At 49.3% G+C, this 14444-nt stretch overlaps 1 protein-coding gene across 6 annotated transcripts in view; it reads left to right on the top strand.

Annotated features, from left to right (window-relative positions):
- The window catches only part of mycbp2 (MYC binding protein 2), a 76192-nt gene that overhangs the window by 25161 nt on the left and 36587 nt on the right, over nt 1-14444 (top strand). For 2 of the 6 annotated variants that reach the window (XM_056580376.1, XM_056580378.1), the window contains exons 14-33: nt 191-349; nt 523-727; nt 1155-1300; nt 2219-2329; nt 2971-3075; nt 4676-4711; nt 5102-5221; nt 5413-5494; nt 5623-5740; nt 6306-6664; nt 7138-7310; nt 7780-7905; nt 8422-8549; nt 8890-8981; nt 9113-9247; nt 9528-9611; nt 9836-9932; nt 10505-10697; nt 12981-13255; nt 13766-13987. In XM_056580376.1, the coding sequence (XP_056436351.1) occupies nt 191-349; nt 523-727; nt 1155-1300; nt 2219-2329; nt 2971-3075; nt 4676-4711; nt 5102-5221; nt 5413-5494; nt 5623-5740; nt 6306-6664; nt 7138-7310; nt 7780-7905; nt 8422-8549; nt 8890-8981; nt 9113-9247; nt 9528-9611; nt 9836-9932; nt 10505-10697; nt 12981-13255; nt 13766-13987 (2966 nt within the window). The remainder of the gene's footprint in view (nt 1-190; nt 350-522; nt 728-1154; nt 1301-2218; nt 2330-2970; nt 3076-4675; nt 4712-5101; nt 5222-5412; nt 5495-5622; nt 5741-6305; nt 6665-7137; nt 7311-7779; nt 7906-8421; nt 8550-8889; nt 8982-9112; nt 9248-9527; nt 9612-9835; nt 9933-10504; nt 10698-12980; nt 13256-13765; nt 13988-14444) is intronic. The other 4 variants (XM_056580375.1, XM_056580380.1, XM_056580374.1 and 1 more) reach the window with 3 other exon arrangements.

A 14444-nucleotide genomic window follows, 5' to 3' on the forward strand; every position in this document is an offset into this window, starting at 1 on the left:
CACACTGAACACCTTTCTTTGTTAAAAGAGAACCCAACCCTGAAACAATGTATTTAAGAGGAGCAGTGATGGTGTGTTCAATAGAAGCGATATTCATTGATTCATTTTACAAACGTTCTCTTTTTGAAGCCGGTTGAAGCCACTGTGAGAGCTGGGAATGTAAACCCTGACTGACCCCGCCCCCCTACAGGTCAGGTGACGGACCTGAAGGGTCACTTTGTGACTCAGGTTGCCATGGGGAAGGCCCACACGTGCGTGCTCACCAAGAGCGGCGAGGTGTGGACGTTTGGTGTCAACAACAAGGGCCAGTGTGGACGAGACACGGGGGCCATGAACCAGGCGGGGAAAGGTGAGGGGTCGGACACGGACACACACGGACACACACGGACACACACGGACACACACGGACACACAGACAACTTTTGCACTATTATTCCAACATTGTGTCATTTGTTCTGTCTCTCTCTCTCTCTCTCTCTCTCTCTCTCTCTCTCTCTGCGTCTCTCTCTCGTCCCCCGGCAGCGTTTGGCGTGGAGAACATGGCGACGGCCATGGACGAGGACTTGGAGGACGACCTGGAGGAGAAGGAGGAGAAGAGCATGATGTGCCAGCCCGGCATGCACAAGTGGAAGCTGGAGCAGTGCATGGTGTGCACGGTGTGCGGCGACTGCACCGGCTACGGGGGCAGCTGTGTGAGCAGCGGGCGGCCCGACAGAGTGCCTGGCGGGTGGGTAACCTTTCTGGAGTAGTGAGAACCCTTCTCTGAGGCTGGGGAGAGCCACGCGTACACACATAAAACAAAGTGGACGTTGCGTTGTTTTTTCCTTCAGCAGGAGTAGCATCAGAACATTAGCAGGAAGGAACATTTGTGGAAACACGTTTAAACTGCTCTACGAGGCTACATGATAGTATTTATCTGATAGTCTTATTGAGGATGTGCCGCCTTATGCCAGAGAGTCCTGATAGCAGCAAAAACACAACAAGACAACATGCGTGACACGAAAACAAACAGTCGGCCAGGGTGGAAATACACACTTACAAATAAACAGTTACAACTCCATGCCTGATGAGTCGGCCTCAAAGGTCCTTCTGGCCTCATGTGATCACAGCCCTGTACTCACCGAGGCCCGGTGTGCGTCTCCCCCCCCCCCCAGGATCTGTGGCTGCGGCTCCGGGGAGTCGGGCTGCTCGGCGTGCGGCTGCTGCAAGGCCTGCGCCCGGGAGCTGGACGGCCAGGAGGCCAGGCAGAGGGGCATCTTTGACGCCGTGAAGGAGATGATCCCCCTGGACCTCCTGCTAGGTAGGCCTCACCCTCACCAACCCCCCCCCCCCCCCCCCCCCCCCATGGCACTCGACGCCCCTTTGGGCGCGTCGGTGCATTTTGGAACACGTAAAGCAAGTGGTTTCTGAATTGAGTGAAAAACAATTGAAACTGTAAAGTAGCCAGTACATTAAATCACTACATGGTGGTCCGTTATTGAACATTAAATGATGAAACAGTATCAGTACATTATGCCATACTACACTACTTGCTACCCCCTCTCTCCCTTCCCGCCCTCCCAACTTGCCCTCCAAAGCAGAGACGGGACAAGAGTTGAAAGAAATATATTCACTAAGAATGAGAATACCCTCTATAAATGTATTTCCACATCCGTCCCCCTCAGTGCCTGTCCCGTTTTGGAGCCTGGTGGTAAAAAGTTATGATCTGACTGATTTAAGATGGTGCCTGGCCTCGTTGCGCAGTAAATCTAGCCGAACCCTGTCCCCTTTTTATTTCTGCTGCGTTACAATTGCCTACACGTCTGTAATCTAGCGTTGTCGCCTTTTTTGTGATGCCTCTCAAATTCCCCTTTGCTTTGTGAAGTATCTCCGAGCGGCCAACGGCTGCTAACACACAAATCTGCTTTGATGACTTTGACTTTAAATTCCTCACGCTTTTGCTCATTTTTGGACTGCAATTTAATTTACTGTTATTTTTTTCCGTCATTACTGCTGCATCGTGTCTGCGCCACCATTCATCCATGTTTTCTGTCTGTCTGTCCTCTTGTCTGTTTTTCTTTCAACCCCCCCCCCCTCCCCCCTGCTCCGCCTTGTGCCTTTCCGCCCCGGCTCCACCCCCCTTTCCTTGCCTGTGTGCTTGCGTGTGCGTGTGTGTGTGTGTGTGTGTGTGTGTGTGTGTGTGTGTGCGGGCACCCTCTGGGCACCTCCGTGTGTTTAGCTGTGCCTGTCCCTCCCCCTCCAGGCGTGAACATCGAGGAGCACATCCAGATCCGGCAGGAGGAGAAGCGCCAGCGGATCAACCGGCGCCACCGGCTGGAGGAGGGCCGAGGTACGAGCCCCCCAGGGCCAGGCAGTGCAGGGGGACGGGGGGTGGGGTCGCGGGGCTCACACACCTTCTCCTTCTTCACGGGCGGGTGGCTGGTTTTCTTGGTTTTGAGGACACACACGTGTACACACACACACACACATACACACTCAGCTATGTGCAGGGCTAGTTCGGGGGACTTGTTATGAGCTCGGGTGGTGTCGTACCTCGGTGACCTCCCCCTTGCTTGTGTGTGTCCTTTTTATATGATTTGTTGCTCTGTATGTGTGTGTAAGGGTGGGAAATGAACCCCTTCTAATACCTTTCGGGCCCATTTTGGATTATTTCCAGTGATTTTATTATTTGTATCATACCTTATTTTGTCTAGTTTGCAGGACAGATCAAAATTCAATGACTTTTAATGAAAAATTACGTCTGGACCCACTTTTCAAACACAGAACCAACTCTCAGGCATTTTAAAACCCTGGTCAGGCCAATTTCAAAGGCTATTACATTAGTTTTTGGGGCAAAAAACCCGGAGCCCACGTTCATTTCTGACCCTGGTATGTATGTTTCTTTGTGTGTGTGGGTGTTGGTGCCCTGCTGTTGAATTGCCTTGTGTTTTGGCTTGCGTGCGTGCATGTGAACGTTTCTCTCTCCCCTAGGCCCCCTTGTTTTCCCTGGCCCCATATTTATGAACCAGCGTGAGCAGGCCCTAGCCAGAATAAGACCCCTTCAGGCCCTAAGGCATAAGCGGGACAAGCACAAAGGTACTGCAGCGGACTTCAACTACCAACCTAACTCAACGGGAGGCAGAGTCCCACCCCCACCGCCTCTCCTCACTTTTTTATCCTCCCACACCCCCCCCTTCCTCTTGACTGTCTCTGTCCCAGTTCCGGCTGTCCCAACCGATTCCGACTCCTTCTCCTCCTCCTCTTCCTCCTCCTCCTGCTCCTCCTCCTCCTCTTCCTCCTCCTCCTCCTCCTCCTCCTCCTCCCTTACTCTCTGAAGACGTAGGAAGAAGGGGTGGGGCCGAGGCTCCTGTTTGTACTTCCTGTTTCCCCATGTAATAGGAAGAACCAAGGTGTGTGTGTGTGTGTGTGTGTGTGATTGTGTGTGTCATATTCAACATTTGTTGTACGAGTGAAAGACAAACTTGTTCCAAGGACAAGCTCTCTATAACGCCGCTCTTATTTTGTAATCTCAAAAAGAATCTAGTATGCTCCTCAAAGAACCAGTTCATATCACAGCACCAGTCCAGGGGACTTGCGCGGTTGTCGTTGTCTTAACCCTACAGGCGCATGTGCTCCCAGGCCCTGCATAGTGCTTTTCCTCTTATTGTTTCGTCATCTTAAGTCTCTACAGTAATCAATATCTCAGCCTAACTGGATTTGCCGTCGCTCTGCGAGCAGACAGGGCTTCGCTGCGCAGCAGAAGGTGGATGAAATAGGAGGCGCTGAGTGGAGACCGGGCCTAGCCCTTTCATCAATGACAAGCCGACTATTATGGGATACGTCTCCGAGGCGGGGCCGGCACCCGCGCTCCTGTCAACGTGCATATTTTTAGCATGTGACGTCGTTGGCTATAAACAGATTTGTGTTCAAACGTGGATTAGGTGTATTTATATTCTTATACAGGTTATTCTTATATGATGATGATTTTAGGAGAGGTTTTTCTTCTGTGAGAGTGGGGGTGTTGAAATTGTGCTCCGGTTTCCTGCGGTCCTCATGGGATTGGTCAGCCCGCTAAATGTGACACAGAGCATCCCTTCTATTGGTCAATTCAGTTATAACCCAGAAGACTGAAAATGTGACGTTGTCATTTTGGGGTATCAATGACCTTTTGTCTATTTATCAATGACTGTTTTATTACTTTTTAAGCAATAACAGTATTAGGCGCTCTCACATAATCGACCATATTTTGGTATTTATTTGCTATTATTATTGAAATTGTATGCAAACGCATGATTAACTGAGGGAATAAATAAATAGAAGTGTTTGCAAGGCAGCTCAACTCCCCCCTGATCTAGTCAGCTCAGCACACCCTAGAGCAAGCAGATCAGCCGGTTCCTGGTTCCCTGGCTAGCGTGCGTACGCCCTGCCATTGCTATTAATGCACGCTCCTCTGAACTCCTCTGCAACACAGTGGCCTCTGAAGCACCTCTCGGGCTAAACAACACCACTCTCTCTGCTTCTTTCGCCAGCAAATAATGTCACCGATACACTCTGCCTCTCCTCACAGCTGTGGTCCTCCACAGTTTCTCTCTCCCTTTCTTTTGATCTTCTCAGTTTGAGAGGCACTTCTCCGCCTTATTTATGTCTGTGTGTTTTTTATGGACCTCACCATGGCTCTGTGTTTCCATTGTGTCAGCGGCTCCGTCCTCCGCCGCTGTTATTGCATCACCAGGTACGAGGAGCCGACGTCTCCCTCCAAGGCCCTGCAGTGTGCTGCTTAACCTTCACTCTCTGTTCTCTCCCTTGTGTCGGCTCCACTACTGGCACACCCGCTGATGCCCTCACGCACATGCGTGCACACACAAACACACACGCATGCGGGCGCATCAACATGCGCATTCACACACATGCATACTTGCTTGCACATAGACGTGCATCCTTATACGTATACACACACGCACACACCCTTCTGTCCTTCTCTTCCAGCGCCACCGCTCTGGCCTTCGCCCTGCAACTTCTCGCCTCATGTTGAATGATTGTTATCTTTGCTGACCCTCGTGACTAACCCGTCTCGACTGGCTCTATTCCCCCCCCCCCCCACACACACACACACTGCCTCCAGACGGCAGTAGCGAGCGCGGGGAGAAGGACGCCAGTAAGATCACCACCTACCCCCCCGGCGCGGTGAGGTTCGACTGTGAGATGCGAGCGGTGCAGGTCAGCTGTGGCTTCCACCACTCCGGTAGGTTCCCTCCAGCGCTCTGTGTGGTGCTCTGAACAGCCGTCCGTCTCTAAGGCTACACTCCTAAATACCACGCTCTCACCAATGAAAAAAGTGCCAATCGTGTCATCGCTACTGAGCCGCACACAGTCACACTAATCAATTGGAGGACATTTACCAAAATCGACATTAACGGTCGTTTGGGCCCGCAGTGGTGCTGATGGAGAACGGCGACGTGTACACCTTTGGTTACGGCCAGCACGGACAGCTCGGACACGGGGACGTCAACTCCAGGTACGGCCTGGGGTAAACCCCAGTCAAACGACGTCACCACACACAATAACACAGCATGCGCCCCCTGCTGAGCCCGGCGGACCCAGCTAACGGTGGCGGTGTTGTTGTTGTTGTGTGCTCCCTGCTAGGGGTTCTCCCACCCTGGTCCAGGCGCTGCCCGGGCCCAGCGTTCAGGTGACGGCGGGCAGCAACCACACGGCCGTGCTCCTCAGCGACGGACAGGTCTTCACCTTCGGCAGCTTCTCGGTAAGAGGAGGACAGAAACCATATCCTCCTTGCTAGCATCTTTCTAAAGTCCTCCTTTGTATTCTCTTCATAAAATCAAATGGTATCGATGTAACTAACTAGCTATTAGTGAATAGAATAGAATGGATATTGTTGAGGGTTGAATATTTGACTCAAAGACAAGTATAGTATTGGAGATTTTTGCTGTTTATTTTGGATTTATTTTTTTTGGGATCTGTCACACGACAAATTCTTGTATCTGAAAGCTTATGCAAGGGTAAACAACGACGGGGTGTCCCATTATTGGAAAGCAGTGAGTGACTTGATGCAAAGCCATGGTTGGCTTTACACCACAGTAATACACCGTTGTGATGTTATTGACCAATCAGGATGAAGTACTCAATAAGGCTGTGGTATATCTGGCAATAAAAACCCTTTCTCATTTCTGAAATATATCCAAGTGAAGCTAATCAAGGAGGCCGGTCTCCCAGGGCTGCAGCTCTGGCTAACGACCCTCTGTTCCCTGTTTAGTACCGAGAGTCTAGGAACCTCTTAACTCACCACGGCCCCCCTCCCCCCGTTTCAGAAAGGGCAGCTGGGCCGGCCCATCCTGGACATGCCCTACTGGAACGCCAAGCCCTCCCCCATGCCCAACATCGGCTCCAAGTACGGCCGCAAGGCCACGTGGATCGGCGCCAGCGGAGACCAGACCTTCCTGCGCATCGACGAGGCGCTCATCAACTCGCACGTGCTCGCCACCTCGGAGATCTTCGCCAGCAAGCACATCATCGGCCTGGTGCCCACCTCGGTGTCGGAGCCGCCGCCCTTCAAGTGCCTGCTCATCAACAAGCTGGACGGCAGCTGCCGCACCTTCAACGACTCGGAGCAGGAGGACCTGCAGGGCTTCGGCCTCTGCCTGGACCCCGTCTACGACGTCATCTGGAGGTCAGAGGCCAGGGGGCGCCTCTCCCGGGGGAGGCAGGGGAGTAGGAGTAGGAGTGTTGGATTGTCTCCCATCCGAAAAGGTTACGGGGATCGAATCCCAATGACCACGGTCGACCTGTGGGCAAACCTTGAGGAAGAGGCCATGTCGCTACCTGCTCGTTATTGATCTAAAAAAGATTCACCAAGTCACTTTGGATAAGCAGTCGGCTAATAATAACTAGTAAATAGTGTTCTACACTTTGAGTTAGGCCTCCCAATAGTCCCTTTTAACAGAGAAATCAACCCAGGCCAAACACAGGCCCTGCGCATAACACTATGATAACTATCATAACACTATCACACAAACCGCTGTTTTTATGTATTTGTGTTTATCCTCTGACACCTCTGTGATAAGTGGATCTTGGTACATTACTCCACGCTTGGGGACCTTTATTTAACCTCTGACCCTTAACCTGGTTCTGTTTTGTGCCTAGGTTCCTGCCGGCCACCAGGGAGATGTGGTGCTACAACGCGGTGATAGCAGATGCCCGCGTGCCGTCCCTCACCGACCTTCAGTCCCGCTGCAGCATCCTCAGCCCCGAGCTGGCGCTGCCGTCGGGCTCCAACGCCACCACCACGCGCTCCCACGGGGCCCTGCACATCCTGGGTAACACTGACCTCTGATTGTTCAACACTGTGTACATGCAATACAGCCACCGGCCATCATGGTAGATTCAGCTACATTAAGTGGTCGATTTGATTTGAAATTAATGTTAATCTACCGAAAGTGGAGGTTGGCTAGTTCGTTTTTCTTATTAACAAACGGTTAATCAAAATAGTTTCTCTCTTGATAATTGAAAAAAACTGACAAATGTCTGCGTAACCTCCTCATCAATCTTTAGTCAACTCATTTTAAAGCCCTGGTCATGACAATTTCAAGGGCACATTACATTCATTTTTGGGCAAAGTACCCCGAGGCCACGTTCATTTCTGATCCTGGTAGTGTGTGGGTGTCGGTGCCATGCTGTTGAATTGCCTTGTGTTTCTTATGGAAACAATGACACACACATATAAAGGGATCTTTTTGTACTGTACTGAATGACGGTTGTTGAGAGCGGGTTGTGTCTGTGCTGTAGGCTGCCTGGACACCCTGGCCGCCATGCAGGAGCTGAAGATGGGCGTGGCCAGTGCGGAGGAGGAGACCCAGGCCGTGATGAAGGTTTACTCCAAGGAGGACTACAGCGTGGTTAACCGCTTCGAGAGTGAGCCCCCCTTTTCCCCTGGAACACAACACACACTATGTACTACACCATAACCCCCTGCTAAAAGAATCCCCTTACATTTGAGAAGAACGGTCCCACCATGAGAGCCTTTCTACCTGCCCTAACACTTAAGGTAGAGTTATGGTTGGATGTTGACGCAACGAAAGGGGGTTTACGGACCCAAGGGCATGACGTGTGCCGCCCAAACTCTTTAACCGTGCGCAGAGGCGACGCAGTAGCAAGGGCTGTGAACGTAAACCCAACGCAGAACCAAAACGGGTTCACGACTGCAACGAAGCAACTGCGTAGTCATTGCGTCATTGTCCCAACCATAACTCTACCAATACTTCCCACATTTGCAGCAGGTCAGCTGTTTTTAGTAATAGTGTTGGTATGTTGTGTTTCCACTGTTATGCTGGATTCTCCACCCACATTGGATCTAGTGGGCGGGACTGTGTCCGTAGCTTGCGTCTGATTGGAGGATCTCACTCTGCCTGATTCTGTGATTGGTGGCAGGTCATGGAGGGGGCTGGGGCTACTCTGCCCACTCAGTGGAGGCCATCCGCTTCTGTGCGGATGCAGACACCCTGCTGGGGGGCCTGGGGCTGTTCGGGGGCCGCGGGGAGTACACGGCCAAGATCAAGGTGAGATCCCGCACGCCGCTGCCTCTGTGTCGACCTGGTCACCTTGGGGGAGACTCCTGTGTTTAAATTCGAATCATTGACCAAACCCACTTCTTATGCTATAATTTATTTTTCTTCAATATTTCATTTAACCACAAATGTTCATGTGTGCAATTATGTTTGATCTCAGGACTAAAAAATGTGGAAAAAAAAGTAAATGCTTCTAGTCACTAAACTGTGTGTGTGTGTGTGTGTGTGTGTGTGTGTGTGTGTGTGTGTGTGTGTGTGTGTGTGTGTGTGTGTGTGTGTGTGTGTGTGTGTGTGTGTGTGTGTGTGTGTGTGTGTGTGTGTGTGTGCGCAGCTGTTTGAGCTGGGCCCAGACGGGGGCGACCACGAGACAGACGGGGACCTCCTGGCCGAGACGGACGTGCTGGCCTACGACTGTGCTGCCAGGTCATTAACACCGCCAACTGTCCTCATAACACACACAGCCTCGTATCCGGCCCCATGTCTCCTCTCTAGCATCATGCACACAAGCCCTCCATCGATCGTCTGTGTTGACTGAGCACATGTCCCCCCCTCAGGGAGAAGTACGCCATGATGTTTGACGAGCCGGTGCTGCTGCAGCTGGGCTGGTGGTACGTGGCCTGGGCGCGCGTGTCGGGGCCCAGCAGCGACTGCGGCTCCCACGGCCAGGCGACCATCACCACCGACGACGGGTAACACGGACGCACTTTAACCCGTACCATGAGGGTCGCTGCGAAGGCTTGGGGTGGTGAACTGTTTATGTTGGCTCAGTGTGTCGTGTCTGTCCACAACGTTGTTGAACCACTGTTTTATTTTGTGAGAGTGCAACACAAGAACCGTTAAATGTATGCGACTCCTTCCAAGTGTTGTGGAAGTGTATTTACGGTGGTGTCGTTTAAGTAATTACATGCTTCCTTCTTTTGTTTGTCTAGGCTTGAGTAACAGAGAGTGTTGTTTGTGTTTTTTGTCCAGCGTGGTGTTTCAGTTCAAGAGCTCCAAGAAGTCGAACAACGGCACAGACGTGAACGCTGGACAGATCCCTCAGCTGCTCTACAGGCAAGTGTCCTCCTGACATCCTGCTCAACACATCTAGACAAGAGTCACAGAAGTACCTTAAGATGATGCCAACTTATTTCTCTTATTTCAGTCATTTTTCTGAAGAAATAACTGTTATATATTTCTGTGAATAGCAATTTATCTTTCCAAGTCCATATCAAGAAAAATATACTTGTCTTTGCAGTCTGCTATTTTGATTGATGTTGTTACAATCAAATCACCAGGCTTCCCTCAAACGACGGCACCGCTTCCAAAGGAAAGCAGCAAACCAGTGAGCCAGTGCACATCCTGAAGCGCTCCTTCGCTCGCACCGTGTCTGTGGTGAGAGAGCACGCTTCCCCTCCGTCTCTGCCTCATCAACCTTGTGTTTTGGGATTGTTGTCATGAACATCCTGGTGTCATGTTGTCTGCCATACTGGAGCTCTGTTGGTCTCTTCATTTATGAATACTGTGCTACGCTATAACCTTTCATGAGACCTCAACAACCTTGCCTAAACCAACAAATTAAATATTTATAATGTTGGACAATTGATGAGCTTTTGAAAAGAAAACAGAAAATGTCGCCACTATATTGAGGCTTACATTTATCTCACAACCACCGAACCTATCCACTCTTCGTTAGTTCTGCACACCATTTATGTTTACACATGTGTAACTGCAACTGCGTGATAAAAAAAAAAAACCCTCTTAAATATGATTCTCATGTGTCAAGGAGTTTCCTTTTTGCACGATAACTGGACCTTCCCACCTTCCACTTCTACTTTACAAAAAAGACGAAGAGGAATGAATAAAAATTGTACCCGTACTTTTGAACATGCATTTCTAAATAACAACACAAATATAAAATGTATACATAGAATCTCATGTGTCTGTGTCCTCCCAAACCCACCCAGGAGTGCTTTGACTCCCTGCTGAGCGTGCTGCACTGGAGCTGGACCACGCTGGTGCTGGGTGTGGAGGAGCTGCGCGGGCTGAAGGGCTTCCAGTACACCGCCACCCTGCTGGACCTGGAGCGGCTGCGCTTCGTGGGCACCTGCTGCCTGCGCCTGCTGCGCGTCTACATCTGCGAGATCTTCCCCATCTCAGGTGAGGCCACGACGGAGGGAAAGCTAGAGCGATGACTGCTGCTGCCCAGAGGTGGGTAGAGTAGCCAAGAAATGTACTCAAGTAAAAGTTACTTTAAGACTATAAATACTCAAGTAAAAGTAAAAGTATTCATTAAAATAATTACTCAAATAAGAGTAAAAAAGTATGCAGTGAAAAGTCTAGTACTGAGTTTCTCCGGATCTATTTTTTAAATATTACGGGTTAAATATTAATATTAACACAAACGGTACAAAATAGACACAAACAAAATATAAAACAGCAATGTTCAAATAAAGATATGTTAAATAACATCCTTTTAAATAAAACAATTAATAAGGTCTTTAAAAATAAAACTAATAACCCTTGAACTTAAACAATAAATCAATTCTTTGCAAAATGAAATGCATCAACCTTTAAGTAAAATTATCAAAACCTGCTGGCAAACTCACTTAACGTATGAAACTACAGAGGCTGAGAAAGAGAGACCACTCAGACTCACACACCCAAAATCAGGGCATGCAAAGTGAGAACAGGAAAGGTGTGTCACAGAAGAACGGTGTCTCTGTGGTTGTGAGTGTTTGTGAGTTTGTCAATGTGATTGTGAGTTTGTGTGATTGAGAGCTTGTCTGATTGTTAGTTTGTTTGATTGTTACTGTGTGAGAAGTTGTTTCTTGCAGTTTCAGAATAAGCCGTTTCTTCCATTTTCTCGACTCAACCAGATAGTCACTAAAATCTGAGTGTTCTGCTCCTGTGAACATAGCACGCCACGGACACAACATTGACGCGGAACTGGAGCCATTAGACAAGTGGTTTTAAAGTGTTTTTAAAAACACTTTAAAATTTGACTCAAGTGGCTGCATTTGCTTCGCAAGATCATTGTCTGGTTTTTATTGTTTAAAATAGTCACGTGATAGAAATGTTGGCTGAAGACGTCCCTCAGGAAGAGAAATAGATCTCGCATTTAATAAATAAAAAAAGATCTAAAAAAAGAAAATAACGACCGTTACGTAGCCAAAATTACAATTTATCCAAAAAGTTACTCAAGTATTTGTAACAGAGTAAATGTAGCGCGTTACTACCCACCTCTGCTGCTGCCTGGCTTGTGGGACAGTGTAGAGGGGTGTTGTGTGAATCCACAAGGTTGTGGATTCGAACACTGGTGTTCGAATCCTCCACAATCCGAATGCAGTCTTCCCCTCTGATGAGTGACGACCTGGAAAATGTATACAAATCTCTGCTTTCTGGTGTAGTATTGTTTTAGATTTGGGGGCTATAAATTCATATGTTAAGTCTTTGACGAATGCTGTTTATGTTGGGGGATTGGTTAGCTACCAGCTAGCAGCAGATTCATATCTTTTTCATCAGCCAGCTCAGACCTTGGTTGTTGGTCCTGGTTGGGTCGGAGACGTGTTGCGGTGTGGCATTAACATGCGTCGGGCAGTGCCCCCCAAGTGACCAGCTCCCGCTTCTATGCTCGAAATGCAAATAATCATCTACCACACTGTAGATGGTCATTTGCATTTCAAGCACAGACGGTGTCAATTCAACCCCATCTCTGCAATGTTTGCATATTGGCTTTTTGTTAAATATCCAAACACCAGCCCGGCGCTCCCCTTCGACCCCATCAAACAAGCAGGCCAAGAAATTCCGCTGATCCGCAGACTTTAATTCTCTGCAGAGTACGAGCATGTTTTAACATTGTTACTGCAGTCTTGTAGGCAGGGCAGGCATACGCTCTACCTCCCCATACGCCATCCCTTCAAGATGTGATGAGGTTTTATTTGTGGAGGGATTATAATGTCCTTGTTTGTATTTCAGCCTTGATCTGCAGCTTTGACAATTTAGTATCAAGCTTTTATTCAAAGAGACTTACTGTGCAAACTGCTTCACATTTAATTACAAAGCGGGAACAGAAGATGCCTACAGTGAGACTAGCAACAAAAACTTTTTTAGATTGGTATTCAAGGCATACCCCACACACACACACACACACACACACACACACACACACACACACACACACACACACACACACACACACACACACACACACACACACACACACGTCTGTTGGTCCTGTACATCAGAACGACGTAACCACTGCCCCTCGGGCACGCTTCATAAGCCGGTTTTCAGCGTGTCGCACCCCCCTGAAATGCTGAGTGCACAAACTGAAAACTATAAATGTCACCGGTCGTGTGTGTGCACCAGCCGTGCCCTTCACCAACGGTGCATCACCGCGACCGTCATGCTAACCGCCCCCCTCCCCCTCCATACATACAGCCACCACCAAGGCGGTGGTGGACGAGTCCAGCCGGCTGGCGGAGTGCGTGGGCAAGACGCGCAGCCTGCTGAAGAAGATCCTGTCCGAGGGCACCGACAACTGCCTGACCAAGCTGGACAACGACCCCCAGGGCTACCTGTCCCAGCCGCTCACGCTGCTGGAGGCGGTGCTGCAGGAGTGCCACAACACCTTCACCGCCTGCTTCCACTCCTTCTACCCCACGCCCGCGCTGCAGTGGGCCTGCCTCTGCGACCTGCTCAACTGCCTGGACCAGGTGGGCGGCCTCGGGGCGACGGGGTGGTTGGCAGTCATCAGCAGGGATTGATCTCCGTCAGGGGCTCGTTTTGATACAGTGGATTAAATGGAGAGTGGAGGATGAATATCTCAGCGTAGAAATACGGCAAGACAAAAAGACTTTGGGAAGAGATGTAGAGAAATATGCAAACGTAGAAACAAATGTAATGTACATATGCATACATTTTATGTGACTATAAATGGGCTTTATCGCAGGGATATTGCACATACAATTGAATTATGAAAAGTGAACTTCTCCCGACAGCTGTTGTGAATATAAGTAAAAGTGAAATGAAAAAAGAGAACTTCAGCAAAAAACACTGTCCTATAAGGGCCGTGTGTGGAGAATTGAGTGTGAAAGAAGGAAGTGGTGGTGCTCTCCTTTTGGTAGAAGAGAAACAAAAGAAAAAAAGAAACCAATAAATAACACTGCAATTAAATTTTTTTCTTATTGTGGCAATAAAAAAAGAACATCTCCCCCTTCCCACAGGACATTGCGGAGGCCAACTTCCGCACGTCCAGCAGCCGTCTGCTGGCGGCGGTCATGTCGGCCCTGTGCAACACGTCGGTCAAGCTGACCTCCATCCTGCCCATCGCCTACGACGGCGAGGTGCTGCTGCGCTCGCTGGTCAAGCAGGTGAGCACCGAGAACGACTCTGCGCTCGCTCACCGCTTCCCCCTGCTGGTGGCCCACATGGAGAAGCTCAGCCACGTGAGTTCACCCCGCACTCACACCAGCAATATTGATTCATTGGGTTGTTTCTGTGGGATGACGTTGTGGTGGAGTCGGGCTGCTTCTGTGTTGTTAGGGGAGGGGAGGGCCTGAGGTAGGGAGCGGGTTGCTGTTAGTAAGCAGTTTTAGCTATTGGGTGTTCATGTGTTACATCAGTTTCTGCATGATATGACGACTTATATTATGTAAAGATAGTTGGTGCATTGGAATTGGAAAAAGTAAGGGTAATCTACGAGGATGCAATAACATATATATTATATATACTGTATAGTGCTAATTATATATACAAAAAAGTTAAGCAGCAAAGGTAAGTTGAAGTGTAAACTAAAATAAAGTGTTTAATTGACTGAGTGAATGGATCCTTATGACTACCACCCACCACAGGGAGAATCACTGTCCTAGATGTGTCTGAGGGAGATGTGTTTCCCTCCTCCTG

The sequence above is a fragment of the Gadus chalcogrammus genome, chromosome 20 (genome assembly GCF_026213295.1).
Source record: "Gadus chalcogrammus isolate NIFS_2021 chromosome 20, NIFS_Gcha_1.0, whole genome shotgun sequence".
Lineage (NCBI taxonomy): Eukaryota > Metazoa > Chordata > Actinopteri > Gadiformes > Gadidae > Gadus > Gadus chalcogrammus.